We start from the raw sequence: 18,621 nt of genomic DNA on the forward strand, positions 1-18,621 counted from the left end.
GGAGTGAACAGTTAGAGCAAAGAAGGCAGAGTCCAGGCCCAACAAACCAGGGTCTATCCTGGCTCAAGAACCTTCTGAGGCTCCCCACGCCCAAATACATCCAGTCTCATGCCTGTACCTCCAGCCTCACACGTAGTCACGAGGAGCTCAGGGGGTGTCTGCAGACTTGGGCAGAACTTGATGGCTTCTGACTCCTCCCTGCTACCCTCAAACCAGGCGTGGCTTCCCAGAGGTAAGTGGCCCTCTCCGAGCCTGCTCTGGTTCCCCACCTGGAACCCTCTCTCCTTTCCAGATTCTACCACCCGATGAGGCTCAGACTAAGAGCTCCCTCCTACAGGATTGGTCCTGCCACCTCTAATCACAGACAGCTCCTTCCTCAAACTCCCGTGGCCTGCTCACTCCCTGTGCTGCCTCCCAGGGAAACAGGCCCTTACTGAGCTCTTCTCCAGCCCTCTCCATGGGGCCTCAGCCCTGAGCTGAGAGGCCAAGGACTGTCCCTCAGCCCCCGACACACCCCTCCCCACCCACCAGCCTTCCTGAGCAAGGACACCTCCTCAGGACTTGGACTACCAATCTCGTAGAACTGGAAAGAACACGGTCCCTGCCCTCTTGGAGTCTGGAGTCTTGCTGTGAGCCAGTGATGGGCCCAGAAGGCAGATACTGGAGCTATATAGCATCAACTCCACGTTCTCCCCATCTCAGCATTCGCTGGTCTCCTCTTTCCTCTAGAGCTGCCAGTCTCTGGGAAGGTGGGGCCACCATGGCCTCTTTCCCTTCTCTGTCCACCTTTCCTTCAAGCCATGCTCACCTCCCCACCCACAGACAGGCCCAGGCCTCTCCAGTCCCCCTTCCCTCCACCTGCTGATCTGAGCATGCTCCTGCAGTAGGGCCTGCACATGTCTCTTCCACTTTCTCACCAGCTGTCCCCATCCATGCCACAGAAACCCCTACAGCCACTGCCAGGACCATCAGCTTCCCACCCAGCCTCCTCACCTCCTTTAGCCTCTACACCTCTGCCCACCTGTGATTCTCCTCCATTCTGGCCAAGTGCCAGGACTGCAGCATCCAGCATCTGCAGGGGGTTCCCCAGAAGGCTCCTCCTCACCTCCAAAACAGAACCTGACCTCATATGCTCTGCTCTTCTCCCCAGCTTCCCAATTCCCCAGCCACTTGAGTTCCTCCTTATAGCCCTTCCTCAGCCCCAAATCCAGTCGGCCACCAAGGCCTTGTAGCTCAAGTCCTGCAATTTCCCCCCAAGGCCATCTCCTTCCCAGGGCTTGGTCACCCTCCCCCAGGTCCCTGCAATGGTGGCCTAGCTGGGTTCCCACCCCCCATCTCCTTGCACTGGACACAGCCCCCTCACTGGCCTATGATGCCTTCCTGATGCTCCTTGGCCACCTGCCCTGCTCTGAGCCCCACATCTCTTTGCCCCTGGAATGTCACCTGTACCTAAGTTTGGAAAGCCCTGTATGAGAGGTGCAAGTGAGCCTATGCCCTCCTTTAATAAACTGACTCCCTGAAGACAGAGCCAACTGCTTGCTCACCTCTAGCCTCTAGCTTCTGGCTAGAAGTTTCTAGCACAAGCCCTTGTGTGCATTACGAGTCCAAAGGCCTGTAATGAGTGAGTAAGCGAGCGAGAGCCAGGCCGTGCCCTGCTGCGTGGCATAGGTTTTCCTTCTGCTCCCTTGCTCTGTGTCCCACTGCACACTGGGGCTGCCTCAGATTGCTCACATCCCCTCTTTTCTCTTCCAAGCATGCAGGACAGGACCACAAGCCTGGTATTGCCAAGACACGGAGGACACCAACCACAAAGGTCAGTAGGCACAGCCGTGTGTCAGTGTGTGCACCAGTGGGTGGTGGTCTGAGACACCCCATGCAGCGGGGGTAGCAGGTGCATGCATAGGCATGTGCAGCTTTGGGCAAGTTTTCACTCACCAGCCGGTCAGCAATCCCAAGCAGCTGGTTCTGAGTCTCGATTCTATGGCTGATGTCCTCCCAGTAGGATGACAGCACCACCACAGGTTTCACGTTACCCCAGGGTAGGTAGTAGTAGTGGCACCCTGGAATGGAGAGACGGGCCTGAGCACTGTGCCAGGAGTGGAGGGCAGGTGGGATGGGGTGCTAAGAGTGCCAGCCTCCTGGGCACTCCAGGGCTAGGACTGGCAGAGCTGGGAAGGGGACCACACATGGGACAGAGACAGGCACCTGCTCACCCTTCCCATCTAAGACCCCCCTTGGACACATGGAGTGGCCCGTACCCGTGTTCCCTAGTGTCTGAAGAGGTGCCTGAGCTCCCTTCGTGAGTTGAGCAGACAGCTGCAGCTCTCATTAGGGCTCCTGGGCATGTCAAAACTGAGGAGATGTTAGAGCTGCCCTGGGAAACCCAAGGCCATACTCCCTAAAATGTCCAAACCAAGGCTGGCTGACTCCTTGAAATGATCAGGATGGGTCAGGGTCAATGCTGACCACAGCTGGTCCCAGGAGCTGCATCTGTGGGCACTAGTAACAGGGCCCCTCGCCTGGAGGAGAGCAAGGGGACGGCTGGAACAGGTTTGCCAGGGCCAGGACCAGGGCCTTTGAGTAGACTCTGGCAGCTTTCCATGGGAGGCGGGATTTAAGGTGTGGCCCCCTGCTCTATGATCCTGTGATCGGGGTCCCAGCCAGGAGCACTGCCTCACCATCAAAGACTGCACGGCTGTACTGAGTGGTGGAGGCCAGCGGCAGGCAGGTCATGTCGAACTTGTTCCCGTAGTTCCCGATGCTGACCTCAAACTGGATGGCGTCATCCACATCCTGCAGCATGGTGGCTGAGTAGAAGGCCGCAAACAGGGAGTACTTGCGCCTCCTAAGGTACTTCTGAGAGCAGAGAGTAGACCAGAGGGTCACGGGAGGAGCAAAGAAAGGCACCCGGGCTGGGGAGGGGACATACGTCTGGCAGGCCCCGGCCATAACCGGCACCCAATAGCTCCTGGCTGGACTGACGGGTGGCAAGTAGCCCAAGAAAGAAACAGCATCCAGATTTCATTGCTAACTGAACAAGCTCATTCCAGGTCTGCGTGTGTCTGGCCACGTTTCCCTAATAAGAGCTACTCCTCCAAGGTCAAGCTGCCCCTAATCCAAACCAGCAGCCATGGTACCACCACGTCAGCTGAGTGGGGGCTCCCACTGGGCCCGCAGGGGCAACCCGGGCCTTATCTGCCATTCAGAGGGGCTGAAGGCTTTTAAGCCACCAGGCGCCTGCCCAGAGCTCCTGCCCCATGCCACTCAGGGTCTCTCCCTCAGCAGCCAGCTCTTCAGGATACACGGGCTGCCACTGTCATGTGCCTGGGATGAAAGGGTCTCATTGTCCCCTCCAGGCTCTGAGCACGGGGTGGGGACAGGACAGGAACTCAATCCTACGACTGAGAGAAGAGGGGTCAGACAATTGGGTGTTAGGTGAATGTAAATAGTAGCAACAGCTAGCACTTAGTAAGTGCTTACTGCATATATGTATTAATTTCCTTAATTCCCACAACTGTCTTATGAGATAAGTATAATCATTACCCCCACTTTCCAGATAGGGAAACTGATGCAGCCGGTAAGTGCTAGAGCCAGGATTCAAACCAGAGCCATCTGACCACTGTGTCTAAGAGCTTAAAGCACCACACAGACTCCACACAGCTGCCTCCTGGACACAAGGCCCAGCTCTACCATTTGTTGCTCTGATATATCTGAGCCTGTTTCCTCATCTGTGAAATGGGGATAATAATAATAACAGCAGCCACCTCATGGTGCTGGAGGAGTCAGTAATGGCAGAGGTGTCAGCAGCACAGTGCCTGATACATGTTCAGTGCTTATTTGACTTAACAGTTAGCTATCCTTATGTTATTATTATAAAATCGCATCTCATTTTGCATCAAGCTCTAGACTTTTTGAATATTTTCATTTATCTTCTCTGAGCCTCTGATCATCCCTCCAGGGAAGTAGGGCAAGTGTTGATTTATTCCCACTTTACAGCTGAGACCTGAGGCCCGGGGAGGTAAAAGCACGATGCGTGTGGGCAGAGCTGAGTCCTCCCTCCGCCATGACACCTCAAGGCCAGTCCCGGCCTGGCCATCCCTTCCCCGCCCCGACGCCCAGCTCCCACCCAGAGCCACACCCGTCACCTCCACCCGGAGGATGTCATCCGCAGGAAGGTCCTCCACCTTCTGTTCACTGTGCTCCACCAGCTTGGTCTCCAGGGAGAGCAGAAGCCGGCCACGATAAGCCACACCTTCCCCCTGCCAGGGAGGTCAGGTCACAAGGAGCAGGGGAGACAGAGGGGAGGAGGGGAAGGAAAGGGGCACCCTCTGGCCCTGAGGTAGCTCATCTCTCAGGCACCCAGGAGGTCCCTCAGCCAACCTCATTCCCCCTGCAGGTGAGGAAAGCATGGCCCAGAGAGTTCGGGGGATATGACAAGCCACCCAGATGGACAGTGCCAGATGCCAACTCAGCCTAAAAGACAAAGACAGAGAGACGGGGCCTGGGTGCTTCAAGGCGAGGAACATGGAAGGATCAGACTGGCACTCAGGCAGAGGCAGCATCAAGGGGCAGAAGGAGAACTCCCTGAGGGGTTGGCTGCCAGGTTGTGGGCCCCCAGGAGGGGCTGGAAGACCCTGCATGCAGGCCTGGGCTCCTGAGGGACCTGGGCATCTGGCATCCTGCCCTTGCCAGGGCTCCAGCCGGCTTACCTTGCCTGTGTTGAGCTCTGTGTAGGGGTCTGGGAAGCCCGTGAACTCTCTGGGACTGCCATAGAGGTTGATGTAGCAGGGCCCAAAAGTGGGGAGGAAGCCCAGGTAGTCATCCACTGGGAGACACAAGTGGCAATTAGAGGGATCGGCCCAGTGGGGCTTCCCAATGCTCCACCCAGCCACCTTCCAACCTGAGCCCACCCCTGGCCCTCAGTTCCCCCCCACATGCACCAGATGCAGCTCCTGTCAGTGTATAAAGAAGAACGCCATGAGCGATAGCTCTCACGCCCTCCCGTAAGTCTCTTTACTCCTCACCATCATGCTGAGATGCAATCATATTTTTATTAGTCTCATTTTACAGATGAGGAAACCCAGGCTTGGAGATGCAAAGAAACACAAGACTACAAGGTGGCAGGGTCCAGAATGGTGTCACCTCAAAGCCCATGCACTCAGCCAGCACACAAAGTTGGGGTTTGAGGCCCTCTACTGCTCGTGCCCCTCCCCAGCCCCACCCCCAGCATGTCCTGCATGTGCTCTCCATCCTACGCTTCTATAGGCACTGTAGGCCCTGCAGCCAATGGGGAGGGGCTAAGAGGTCCCAGAGCCCGGTAACCAGAGAAACCATCTCCCAGGAGGCCAGGGATGGAGCCCAGCTAGCCGTTCCTCCTCCCTAGGGTAGCCCCCAGGCACATACCCTCTGCCCTAACTGCGTTGCCTTATCCCAGAATCTCCTCCCCACACACACATTGTACAAAGAACAATTTTTTAACAGAGCAGGTCAGAGGAGAGTTCGAGAATTACACTCCTGAAGAGGGGAAATCTCTCCACATTCTTTCATCCTTTTCTGGAGGCTCTCTTTTACTAACATCATTTTCCAGCTCACAGCTGAGTTTCCCAGATGGGACTTTACTGGCCATGCTCTGAAAACCCTAAAATGCCACAGTGTCCCTTTCAGAGGAATGGGGAAGAGGTTGTTTCCAAAATGCCAAAGGTAGAAAGCAGGGCCAGAGACAGGAACCCTCTGGAACGACCCAATCAGTCCACACAAGGATGGGCCAAAGTAGGCACAAAACAAATGGCCTCAGCAAAGAAGCGTTTGAGCTAGACCTAACATGCACTGTGAGTCGAGCCCCTGCCCAGACCCTAGGGATGAGGAAGGGGCCAGGACAGGGAGGGACCAGAAGGCTGGAGCCTCACCTCCCCTCTCAGCCAGGGGCCTCCCCACCTCCTTCAACACCTTCTCTCTCCTAGACCCCAGCACAGACAGGGCACTGGCCTTCAGGAGAGGTGGGAGGCCCAGGTAGGTGGGCTAACAGGAGCATTACTAATTATTTGCGTTAATCATCTCAATTATGATTTACCTTGGGGATTTCAACTCCAAGAGTTTTTAACTCCTCTTGGCCTCCTCCTGGCCCCTGAAACACCTCACACTCCCCCTGCCCCACTCCAGACCCCCATGCCTGCCCCTACCCCTCACTACCAGACAGAGTGGTCTAACTCGAGCATCAGCCCAAGCCTATCCCATTTAGGAAGGGTTGGGGGAAGTGGGAGGAAATTGCCCCTTAAAGCATTCCAGATGATTTACATGCTCCACAGAGGCCGAGAGGTGACAGCAAAGGTAAGTCCAGGGACTTACCTTTGTGGGGGAATCTCAATCCCACCTCAGGCAAATCAAAAACCCTATGCCTCCAGCACCCTCGCCCCTCTAGCCAAAACCCAAGGCCCCACTCCCCTGGTTGTCCCCAAGGTGACAGCAACGTACAGTCTGAGGCTTTCGAAGGCTTGACAGCACCTGCAGGCTCCTCTGAAGCGTAAAGAAATGGAAAAGGGGTTAGGGTGGGTATGGCTGGGAGAAGGACGGGTTACATGAACAGGCTGTGGATGGAGAGCTGGCAGGCAGACAGATGGAAAGACAGCTCCCGGGTGTGAAACAGATGCGGCCCGAGGCCCCACCCTCTTCCCAGCTGTGAATTTATCATAAACTAAATCATCACGGCCTCTCCAGACGCAGCCCCCAACACCCCATGAGCCCTGGGGGTCCCACCTGGCCTGCCCATCACTCTGTGTGTTCCGTTTGCCAGTTGAAAACCAGACCCAAAACTTGATTCAATACACTCAAGGAATAATTCAGAAAAGAAAATGTGCTTTTCCATATGATAGCCAGATAAGTGAGGGGAACAAAGTACAGACACAACGGGAGGGTAGGGAGACACAAAAGGGCCAGAGCTAGGCAGCAAGGCACACCCCACACTCCAAGCCCGCAGGCAGGTCGTGCTTGGGACCAGGCGCTCTGAGCAGGGACATTTCAAGGCACAACATCTCCACCTAGTGGCCGTGTCCAGGATCACCCCCCGAAGGCTCCACGTTGCGTTTTCACAACAGCAGGCACTGGCATCTGGCTTCTGACACAGGCCGCTTCCAGGGAAGCACAGAGCCAGACACTGTCCACAAGCTGAACACGCTACACACTTGGGTGTGCCCCTGAATGTTGGTAAGGAATGTCTAGAAATAAGAAAAGCACGGAAGGAAATGCTCTGGCACATGTATGGACTCTGAATCTGTCCCTCACTGCTAGGCAGGTATGCGATGCGCCAAGGAAACGGACACCCCTCAGTCTTCCTCCACTGTCCTCTCTGATTTCTGCCTCTTCCCAAATCTGATCTTCCCATTCTCCTTCTCCAACAGTAAAGTGTAACGCAGTCTGAGGTCACGTGCACACCCGGGACATGGTTGGTGAACTTGCTGATTACTTCCCTTCCTTGTTCACCTTTACCTGTTGCTGTCCTCCAGAAAACACTCGTTTTGCCCCTAGCTCTGTGACTGCAGTCAGAAGTCAAGGGTTGAGGAAAACTTTGTGAAGGAAGAATGCACAAAGACACAGAAAGAGTGGAGAAGAGAGAAGGGAGCGTGGCCATCCAGAGTGAGGACAGGGCAAAGGCAGCAAGGAGGGCCTGGCCCAGCCCCTCAGCCCTCCTCAGCGAGGCCTCAGCTATGAATGCCAGCCAGCAGACACCAGGGCTGCAGAAATCATAGTTCATGGTCACCTTCATCTCCAAAGCAAGAGGTTTCCTTCTGTGGGCGAGCCAGGGCTCTGCTCATGGAGAGTTTTCTGCAACAGCGAGAGGGCCAACACAGGCACAGCTGCAGGCCCGAGGAGAGCAGTGGCCAGGGACCACCGGAAGGAAACAGATCACATTTTAAGCTCCTTCTAAATGATTACTAACAGGCCTTGCCCGTTATCTCGGGCTAATGAGGCCAAGGTCACAGTTCCAACCCCCATGTGCTTCTTAGAGAGGCAAAGTTGGCTTCCCACCCAGACTGATTTTGAATTCTGGCTGCAGACTGGTGTCCAGCCCAGATGCAGATGTCCCCCTAATCCCATCGGCCATCTGACCAACACATGGCTCTGGTGGCTCAGAGGATCAAGTGGGTGGCTGCGGAGCAGCCTGCCTCCCAACCACACCTTTTCATTAATTCACCCATTCTTTCTTTCTATTTATTTATTTATTTATTGAGACAGTGTCTTGCTCTTGTTGCCCACACTGGAGCACAGTGGCGCAATCTCGGCTCACTGCAACCTCCGCCTCCCAGGTTCCAGCAATTCTGCCTCAGCCTCCCAAGTAGCTATGATTCCAGGTGCCCACCACCACCTATTTCTTGTATTTTTAGTAGAGATGGGGTTTCACCATGTTAGCCAGGCTGGTCTCGAACTCCTGAACTCAGGTGATCCACCCACCTCAGCCTCCCAAAGTGCTGGGATTACAGGTGTGAGCCACAGCACCCAACCTAATTCACCCATTCTTTCATTCATTTGTTCATTCAGCAAAACTAACCAGGTGCAGGAGGAGGCACTGGGAATGTGTAATAAGACACGGCCCTGTTGATGTCTTAGGTCAATGACTCCTGACTTGGGGGCAGATCGCAGTCTCTGGGTGTGAAGGTCCATCCCGGGCTCTCGCCCCTGTGTCTGCAGACAGTTCAAGAGCACAGTGACCAGTGAAGCCACCCAAGACAAAGCCTCTATTTAGTCCACATCACCGTTCTGCCAAAACACAAGTGTTTTATTGTGTTTTCCCTCAGCCCAGGAAGCTGGGGCTGTGGAAGCCCAAAACACAGATGAATGCTCCCAGTTCTGTGGCCCGAGCAACGAAGCCCAGCTGCCTCACCTGGGGGAAGCTGAAGGAGATAGACAGCAGGACCTCCCAGCCCAGTGAGCCACAAGTCCCAGCCCTGCACACAGTCCCTGGAACATGCATGAAGAAGCTGAGGCCGTCACCTGCGGTCTGCCCCGCCAGCTCCCTCTGCCTCTCGGCACATCCCCAAGCCCATGGCGGCTGGCTGCCTGACTCTCGCTTGCGCCAGGCAAGAGGAGAAACTGAAAACTGCTGGGAAATCAGCATCATCTACATTCCAGAGACAAAAGGAGACTAACTTTGGATTTCTTAACTATGGAAAACACTAGGATACAAGTGCTATTTATGGAGCATGAGTTTCCTATGTATAAAGTTATCAAAGAATCTGTGTATGTTTCACAGAGCTCATGTGCCTGTTACCTCTCAAAAGACCTGCAGCTTCTAAGGAAAGCACTCTTTTTTAAAAAACAAAATTCTTACTTAATACTTCAGAGCACAGGGTCCAAGGAACACTCTAGTGCGCCCAGGCAAATTTGTGGGCAGAGGTGTTTAAGAGGTTAGTGTCAGGTCTTGTCCTCACTGGAAACAAAAACAAAAACAGAAAAACAAAAACTGCTAGTTGAACCAAATCATCTGGTGAACCTTGAGGCGGGGAAATACAGAGAAAGAACTTGTTTTTACAGTTCAGTTTCATTTGGTCTTTGAGAACAGTGAGGAAATAGAAGTGTTGTCTATCGCCCCAATGGGCTACAAGCCCACAACGTGGAGAAACAACATAAAAAGGGGCTGAAAGGAAAGTTGGAGCGACGCGTTCTGAGGGGGCTGCAGGCAAGTCGGGGAGGCTTGGCCCGAGCAAGGCAAGGGCCCGACCTCAAGGCAGGAGAGAGGCCCTGGCCCCAGAAAGGGACCCACCTCTGCAGGAACGGGTCGGCAGAGTCCGAGAGTCATCAAGGACAGCTCCAGTTGGATGCACAAGTTTAACTCTTTTACTGCCACTTAAATCAAGCTATTTAACTGCATGTTCAAAACCGGTTAGCTGGTTGCAAGAAGATTCTCATTTCTTTCCAGAACCATCTGTGATGGAAGGTGGTCCCGACTTTGAATGCCTTCCGCAGCATGCTGGGTTGCCCGTGACCTGAGCGCCATCTAGTGACCACATAAACATCTTTCTTACCTTCCCACCAACACACTCCTGCGGACACAGAGAAAGGTGAGGGCTCACACAGCATAGAAATGAAGACAGGTCGGGGGATGTTAACTCTCCATCAGGGGGCTGGTGGTAGGCACGGCTGCAGCGTCATGAAACACAACTGTCGGAAAACAGTCAGAAATGCCACAGTGTGCCCCCACCACTGTCTGCCCCTGGATTGAGAGACGAGAGACAGTGCCAGTCAGAAAACTGGAGACGAGGTTCCTTCCATACCAAGAGTACTGACCTGTGAGGTGACCCTCTGTCTGCATTACCACCCCCAAATCTCTCTACCTGTGCAGGAGACAGCCCTCCTCAGAAACTATCTGAACAGCAATTAGTGAAGGGGCCACATCCCGGAACAGATTGTTCCCCCAGCGAGGAAGGGAGGGGCTGGGGCAGGAAGAGGAAGTTCGCAGTGCCTTCAGGAAGGTCGTTTCTGGGACTAGTCCTAAGTTCCAACAACGAAATCAGAAGGCAGAGAGCAGCTAGATGTGGAAGCTCAGGGAGGGTATCTGGGAGTTTACTGTACAATTCTCTACTTTTGCGTGTATTTGAAATTTTCTATAATTAAAAATTGCCCTTTAAATGTTTCAGAGAACTCAGCCAAACCAGTCTTTTCATTTCTTTCTTGCCACATGGCCTTGGAATATGTCATCACCTCTGCCTGGAACTCTTTCCTACTCCTCACATGCCGGTGGCTTCCCCTCTGGCAGCCTAAGACACCTCCTCCTAGAAGCCTTCCTTGATTCTATCAGGCAGAAGCAGCTCTCCCCTACTCTGTTATTCTCTTTCACCATGCATGTCCTTTTCTTCGAGGGCACTTAAGACAACTTATACCCATATTTTTATTTGTCTATTTGTTTGTCGCCTGCCAGGACTCTAAGTTCCCTGAGGGTGAAACCAAGAATATTTTGTTCAACCCTCTATGCCCAGCCCCTGACAGAAGGCATATGTTCAATAAGCATCTCCTAAAAGAATGAGGTGAATGAAAAACAATGTCAGGTATATGCCTCTGATAGCTGCCTACATTTACAGAAGGATCTGAGGACATCAAGCAGCTAGAAGTCTAAGTTAACAATGTCTTGCTTAAAAACAATGTTAACATTTGGGAGGCCAAGGCAGGTGGATCACCTCAGGTCAGGAGTTTGAGACCAGCCTGGCCCACATGGTGAAACCCTGTCTCTACTAAAAATAAAAAATATTAGCCAGGTATGGTGGCAGACAACTGTAATCCTGGCTCCTTGGGAGGCTGAGGCAGGAGAATCGCTTGAACCCAGGAGGCAGAGGTTGCAGTGAGCCAAGATCACACCACTGCACTACAGGCTGGGCGAAAAGAGCAAGACTCCATCTCAAAAAAAAAAAAAGAACATTTTAAAAAATGGTATCTCCTCCAGTCTCCTCTTCTAGGAGAAGAACTCCTAGAGGTCTCCTACAGATCTAGAATCTGGAGACGATCTCCAGCTTCAAGAGCACTGGGTAGAGTCGGCCAGAAACTGGGCACGTTAACCTGTCCTCCAGCTAAAGATCTGAGAAGATGGATGGACAGAGAAAGACCCACACACCCTATCTGTGAGAGATACCAACACTGAACAGATCTTGTGGGAGAGTGAATAAAGCAGGGAGAGGGCAGAGAGCCAACCAGGGTATGGAAACCGCATCCATAAGATTCAGGAAAGCATTCACCTGCATATTACAGAAAATGATTTGGAATCCTCAGTAGAGTACAAGAAGATGTAGTTTTTGTGGAACAAAGCAGAACTGCCGGGAGAGAACAGACAAGGAGCAAAGAAGTAAAGGAAAATATAAAAGGAGTGACAGGGGGAAAAGAAGGCTTGACAAGAAACTACAAATGCAATAGCCCATTTTAAACCATGTACGAAGCAGTAAAAGGCAGAATTGGTACAGAAAAAAATCAGATTAGCAACATAGAAAGCCCATCTTAATGATGATAAACAGCAAATGTTACTCTAAGGTTATTGTGTACTAGACATTATAAGAACCTTACTTTTATAACCTCATGATTTTTACAACCGCCTCATGAGGGTTGGGACTTGTAAGAGCCCCATTTTACAGAGACTGGAGCAACTCACTCAGTTACAAAGAAGCAGAGCCAAGAGCATTTGAACCCAAGTTGGTGGGCTGGAGAGCCAGAGCTCTCCCCACTCCCCCACTCTGCCTTCAGCTGTCCATGGCATAATGTCAGAATTTTTAAAAAACAATCCTCAACTCGGATTTAAGAATTCATCATGTCTCAGACAAAATTCAATGGAAAGTGTCCTGTACCAAGATAGATTAAAATAATTTTCTAAACTATAAGAAAAAAGATAAATTCCTATGAGCAGCATCTAGTCAGGAAAAAAAAATAGACTAACTATGAAAGAATCAAATCAGACTGCTGTCAGAAAACACACAAAAATAAATTCAAAATAGATCAAATGTTTAAATGTTAAAAAAAAATTAATAGAGTTAAATATAACCTTAGGGTCTGCTGAACCTTAGGGTTTGAGCATGACACAGAAGGCAGAAACCATACTTTCATTATTTAAATAAGAAATTTTAAAAATAAAGACAAGAAGCTAGAAAGTTAAAGAAGGAAACAATAAAATCAGTCTAAACAGAGTTAAAGAGTGCAAAGATTAAAAGTCCAATAAAGTTTTAAAATAAACTTCTAACCAGCTAATCAAGAAAAAAAAACTCAAATACATAGCATTAGAAATAAGAAAAAGTAAAACACCACAGGTAGAGAGAATTATTCAAATTATAAAAATTTGCTCTGTACACTATGTAAATAAATTATACCTCAATGTAATGGATGCTTTTCTAGGAAAATATAAATTATCAAAATTGACTAGAGTAAAAACGACAAACTAAAAATAACAATCATCACAGGAGAAATTGAAAAGTTTTTAAAGAGCTATTACTATACCCACTCAAAAAGGGCACCCAGCCCATATGGTTTTATGGGTGAATTATTTCAAACCCTCAAAAGACAGTATTCTTATGTTATAGAAACTGTTCCAGATGTTAGAGAAGACTTTAAATCTTTACAATTAATTTTACAAAGCCAGCATAACCCAGATATCAAAACCAAAGAAATAATAAGCAGACATACCAATTGAAGATAATAGAGAAACAGGCCCAAGAACACATTTAGGAATTTAGTAGGTGATAAAGGCAGCATTTCAAAATATAGGGAAAAGATTACTCAAAATACAGTGTTTGTATCACCAAAGAACAATTTTGAAAAAAGTAATGCTAGATCCCTGCCTTATTCCCTAAGGAAAAGACTAACAGATTTGGCTACATAAAAATTTTAAATTTCTATAGGTCAAAAACTATTAACTGGTAAAATAAAGCCAACAAGAATTATTTACTACATATATGACAGGGGAAAAGTTAATATCCATATATATACAGAACTCTTACAAAGGTATGAGAAAAAGATAAACATTTCCTCATATGGACCGAGAACATAAATAAGACATTTATAATAGAATGAATATAAATTATATAAACATGTTATATATAAATATAAAATAATTATTTAAATATATTCAAATTGAAATCGGTCAACTTCACCAGCTATCAATAAAATGAAAATTAAGGCAACAATGAAATACTATTTTCACCTATAAAATTAACAAAGTTCTTTTTTAATATTATTATTTTACCCTGTGTTGGGGAGGGTATAGCAAAATAAGCCTAGGGGCATGATGAGAGTATAAAGTAGTCCAGCCTTTTTGAAGGGCAATTTTGATAAATATCAAAAGTCTTAAAAATGTTGAAATCCTAGGCTGGGTGCGGTGACTCATGCCTGTAATCCCAGCACTTTGGGAGGCCGAGGTGGGCGGATCATGAGGCCAGGAGTTCGAGACCAGCCTGGCCAACATGGTAAAACCCTGTCTCTACTAAAAATACAAAAATTAGCCAGGCGTGGTGGCGCGCGCCTGTAGTCCCAGCTACTCGGGAGGCTGAGGCAGGAGAATTGCTTGAACTGGGGAGGCAGAGGTTGCAGTGAGCCGAGTTTGGGCCACTACACTCCAGCCTGGCAACAGGGCAAGACTCCATCTCAAAAAAAAAAAAAAGAAAAAAAAAGTTGAAATCTTTTCACACAGCAATTCCAATTTTAGGTATTTATCCAAAAGGAAACTCATGAATTATATAAAGATTCAGCTACAGAAATATTCCTTGCCAATTTAGTTGCTTATAATGTGGAAAAATTTGAAAACACCTACATGTTCATCATTAACTAGTTAACGTGGATCATGATACATTCACATAATGGAATATGTGTATTCACTTAAAATTGTATTATAGAAGAACTTTTAATAACAGGAAAAGATATCTATGTTGTATTGTCAAGTATCAAAAAGCAATTTTCAAAACAATTTGTTCTAATGTATATATACACATACCCATGTATTAAATACACACATCTTCCATGCATGTACAGACATACACATACATACATACATATATACATACATACAGAAAGGTCTCGGAGTGCTAATAGTTCTTGTCCGGAGGGGTGGGCTTATGGGTAATTTCAGGTAAATTTTATATTCTTTCAGATTATTTCTTTACTTAAAATTTTACAAAATGATGATGAGTTGCTTTTTTAATAGAACAACAAGAGCTATTTCAATAGCTTTTGAAACTGCTAGAGCACAGTCGGCCAAGGCAGGACCTGATGGATGGCATGGCCACAGCCAGCCAATATTCTCTGCAGGAGTGAATTATCCTCTTTGTGCCCTTCAGTGGCATATCCCACAATCCAAGTGTGGAGAACCCTAAATGTCTGTAAGACATCTCTTTCATTGCCAGAGCTCTTCTCAGTGGAAAATGGGCAACAGAGGCCTTATAATCTCCCCTTTTCTGCAAACTCTCAAAACTAGAAGTGTAAGCTGGATAGAGGGGGGACGGGGGAGAGCACAGGGGGTCAAAAGGCAGAACGAAGAGGGAACATACCTTCTATTTCTCCTCCAGGTGCAGAGATTTTCGACATACTCAGGTAGGTGGTAGCCACGATGTCATTGTGAGTCAGGCGGTCCCTAGAGCAAGGGAGCAGAGAGTGCCTGAACACAGGAAAGGAACTGCAGGCCACAGCCCACCCAGGAAGTATGTGGCCTCGGTTACACATCATGGGGGGGCAGGGGGCGGGCAGAGAGCGCTTCTGGTCTTCACTTTGGTATGTTACTGAGGCCTGGTAATCCCAGAGATGAAGACACTGCACAGGAGGTTTGCCCAAGACTCTCTGAGAGGGAACTAGTTCATCTCGCCAACCACCAGCATCCCATCAGGCAACCAAACCAGGCTGCCAGCCTGGATCTCTACAGACACATCTGCAGGCTGACAGGGAGGAGGCCAGAGGCAAGGAGGCAGGGCCAGGGACTGGCCTGTTCAGGGAGCCAGGTTCCCGGACCCAGGAAGAACTGAGAGGCTCCAGGAGCTAAAGAAATGTCCAGATCAAGGAGAAAACTAGGTGACCAGGAAGAAACTATCTCCAAGGCCACAGTCTTGAAGTAGCCAATGGTAATACACGATTCCTTTTTGTATCTGACTTTGTATGTAATGGGGCACTTTTAGCCTTTATCACACAGGAGGCTCACACAGCCTTGAGAAACAAGCACTTTTATTATTATCTCTGTTGCACCCATGAGGAAACTGAGGCTTAAAGCCATGTAGGTACTTGCCCAAGGTCATCAGGAGAGGAAGGGCAAGCCCAGGCCGGAAGCCCTGGCGTCCTGACTCCTGGAACATTGCTCCTGCATGGCATAGGGCCTGCTTCCAGGGGGACACTTCTTGGCTCCCCAACCAGGGTAGGGGACTGTGGCCAGGAGCTCAAGGAGGTTAACTGCTTGATTCACCTATTAGCCAACCACATCCTATGCAGACCCTCCCTCTGAACCCCACTCCTGCCTCCTTTGATAATAATAAACAGTAACAGCTAACATTTATTGAGCACGTACTAAGAGCCAAGCACTGTGCTAAAACCATCAGGTGACTTAACTCACTCATTCTCACATCAGCACTACCAGGTAGGTACTACAATTAGCCCCAAGTTCAGATGAGAAAGCCAAGGTTGAGAAGGTTAAATAATTTGCCAAGATGGCAAAGCTGGGATTTGAGGCCAGATATGCTGACGTGGAGACCAGAGCTTTGATTGCAGCCACCTGCTGCTTCCCGGGTAGACTAGACCTGGGGTCAAAACCACTAGGTCGAGAACCCCCACAGCAAAGAATATTCCAGCCCCAAATGCCAATGATGCAGACGCTGAGAAACACTGGGCTGGGCAGGACCCATCTCCTTCAGGAAGTTCCTCCTGGGTAATTTCCCCTTCTTCTTGGTGCCCCTTAGACCCCCTCTCCCTGTTGTGAGTGCCTTAGCCATGGGCAGCTTCAGATGACACATCCCAGCCCCATTGTGAAAGGCACACCCTGGCATGGTGCTTCGATTTTTCTTTGAAATCCTAACCCTACAAGGTACCCTAATCTCTGCGCAATTTCTGTGCTCCTTTCCTCCTCTTTGTATTTCCCAGGGAGGTGATTAAGCTTTGATTTTTAAAGTTTTCCATCGCCGGCGCTACATTAGGAAGAATGAATTGTCAGCACAGACAGATCTGTATCATTTTTCCAAGTAAATGATATTAATAAGAACTGAAAAGCAGGGTGCGGTGGCTCACGCCCGTAATCTCAGCACTTTGGGAGGCCAAGGCAGATGGATCACCTGAGATCAGGAGTTCAAGACCAGCCTGGCCAACATGATGAAGCCCCGTTTCTACTAAAAATACAAAAATTAGCCAGGGGTGGTGGTGTGTGCCTGTAATCCCTGCTACTCGGGAGGCTGAGGCAGGAGAATCGCTTGAACCTAGGAGGCAGAGGTTGCATGAGCCAAGATCACGCCATTGGACTCCAGCCTGGGTGACAAGAGCGAAACTCCATCCTCCCACCGCGCCCCCTGCAAAAAAAAAACTAGAAAGTAAAAATTTCCTGCAACATTTTACAATGATATTCTCAGCACCAGATGAGTGACAGTTAATGGCATTTGTACCCAGTCTTCATGACCAAACCCTAGAAAAGGTCAGCACTTGAAAAGGAATTGGATTTCTGACCTCCAGTCTTCTCTGAATTGGGAGAGGAGGGAAGGAGAGTGGGAGGAGAGAGGTTCTGTTTTATGGAGGTAGGGGGTGGTCTGGGGTTTTTTTGTTGTTGTTGTTTGGTTTGGTTTTTTAATGAAAAAGGAATTTCTGAAGAATTAAATGGAAGATTAAGTTACAGAGAAAAGGCCATATGGACTATATCCTATTTCCAGGATTCAGGTAATAACAAGAGCTTATCTGCATTTTCTGGGAAGAAAGCACTCTTCTGGATAGGAACTTGAAGCAGCAGAATGCTTTCTGGCCAAGAGCTGGGTTTTGGGGCTTGGGGTTGCTTTTGGAAAATACAGCAAGTCTGAAAATAGACTCACAATAAAAATGCCACTTCAACCCAAACCAGAGATGCAACCACCAGATTCTGTAATGTGTTTGGATTGTACAGTACGCCGATGCCTTTGACACAGCTCACCCGGACTCGGGCCAGACACATCCACAACACAGGAGACAACCGCACCCACTCACATCCACATGCGCAAACATGCAGAGACACGCACAGCTCATCGCCCGCAGTCAGAGCGGCACACATGGAGAGCGGAGATGAAGAGATCATTCTGGGATGTAAAGCACATCTTTCCTCCAAACCGCTTCCCCACAGTACATACCCGTGGTCGCTGCCCTTGCGGCCTCTCCCTCACAGGCCCTCGTGGCGGCTCTCTTTCCTCTCCTCTAATTCTCACAAGCTGTTTTCTTTAGGCCTGGGGAACTGGCACACAGCTTAATGGCTCTGTGGCCTGGGGGTTTTTCCCTAGTCTCTCATTATCCTCCTGGTTGGGGGTGTCATGGGCATGAGACCAGAGGAGAACACGCTGGGGAACCACAAAGCCAAGACTTCTTGGGGGCAAAGAAAGGACAACTCTCTCTTTTTTGGGAAGCCCAATGCCCTGAGATCACACGTGTGGACCCCAAATATTCCCCTCAAGTGTAAGAGACAGCTCCCCTCAACTAGCAGGAGGTGGCATGGACTAGTGGTTAGGAACACAGGCTTTGGAAACAGCAGGCTTGGGTTCAAGCCTGGCCTCAGCTACTTTCCAGCTAGCTGTCAGCTCGGGCAGGTCACTCGGTCTTTCCCAACCTGCCTTCTCATCTGTGAACTGATGTCGGTGAGTTGATGGTCAGATGAGATGACTCGTGTCAAGTGCTTGCTGGGAACAAGGTTTGGTGTATAGTAGGTGCTCAAGAAGTATTAGATGCTGTGATCTTTCTAAGACGCCCGTGAGCTGCTGTCCTCACCTGCTGCACAGCTGCCATGGTGTCCCCTGCTCAGGCAATCTGGTCTGCTCCTCCACCATGGGGACCCTACCTTTTCATCCCACCAACCCAGGGCAGCACCGCAGCCCATCCTCCCTGAAGCTCTCCTCTTTTCAGCCCCTTCCCTTAGTTTGTGAGCCTCTCCTCACTGGAATGTCCTCATGGTGAGCTTAGCAAAACCCC

At 49.6% G+C, this 18,621-nt stretch overlaps 1 protein-coding gene and 1 long non-coding RNA gene across 27 annotated transcripts in view; one reads left to right on the forward strand and one right to left on the reverse strand.

Annotated features, from left to right (window-relative positions):
- DYSF (dysferlin) overlaps positions 1-18,621 on the reverse strand; it is a 233,977-nt gene that overhangs the window by 130,898 nt on the left and 84,458 nt on the right. For 16 of the 26 annotated variants that reach the window (XM_016948753.4, XM_016948750.4, XM_054677948.2 and 13 more), the window contains 6 exons: positions 15,003-15,085; positions 6,472-6,513; positions 4,710-4,825; positions 4,146-4,259; positions 2,679-2,856; positions 1,936-2,060 (listed from right to left, as the gene is read on the reverse strand). In XM_016948753.4, coding sequence (XP_016804242.1) covers positions 1,936-2,060; positions 2,679-2,856; positions 4,146-4,259; positions 4,710-4,825; positions 6,472-6,513; positions 15,003-15,085 — 658 coding nt within the window. The remainder of the gene's footprint in view (positions 1-1,935; positions 2,061-2,678; positions 2,857-4,145; positions 4,260-4,709; positions 4,826-6,471; positions 6,514-15,002; positions 15,086-18,621) is intronic. The other 10 variants (XM_016948754.4, XM_016948752.4, XM_016948751.4 and 7 more) reach the window with 1 other exon arrangement.
- Positions 144-8,878, forward strand: LOC112208171 (uncharacterized). The gene is made up of 3 exons (XR_002942552.3): positions 144-232; positions 1,754-1,813; positions 8,790-8,878. It is a non-coding gene; the product is annotated as an uncharacterized LOC112208171 (long non-coding RNA).

The sequence above is a fragment of the Pan troglodytes genome, chromosome 12 (genome assembly GCF_028858775.2).
Source record: "Pan troglodytes isolate AG18354 chromosome 12, NHGRI_mPanTro3-v2.0_pri, whole genome shotgun sequence".
In the NCBI taxonomy this organism is placed as follows: domain Eukaryota; kingdom Metazoa; phylum Chordata; class Mammalia; order Primates; family Hominidae; genus Pan; species Pan troglodytes.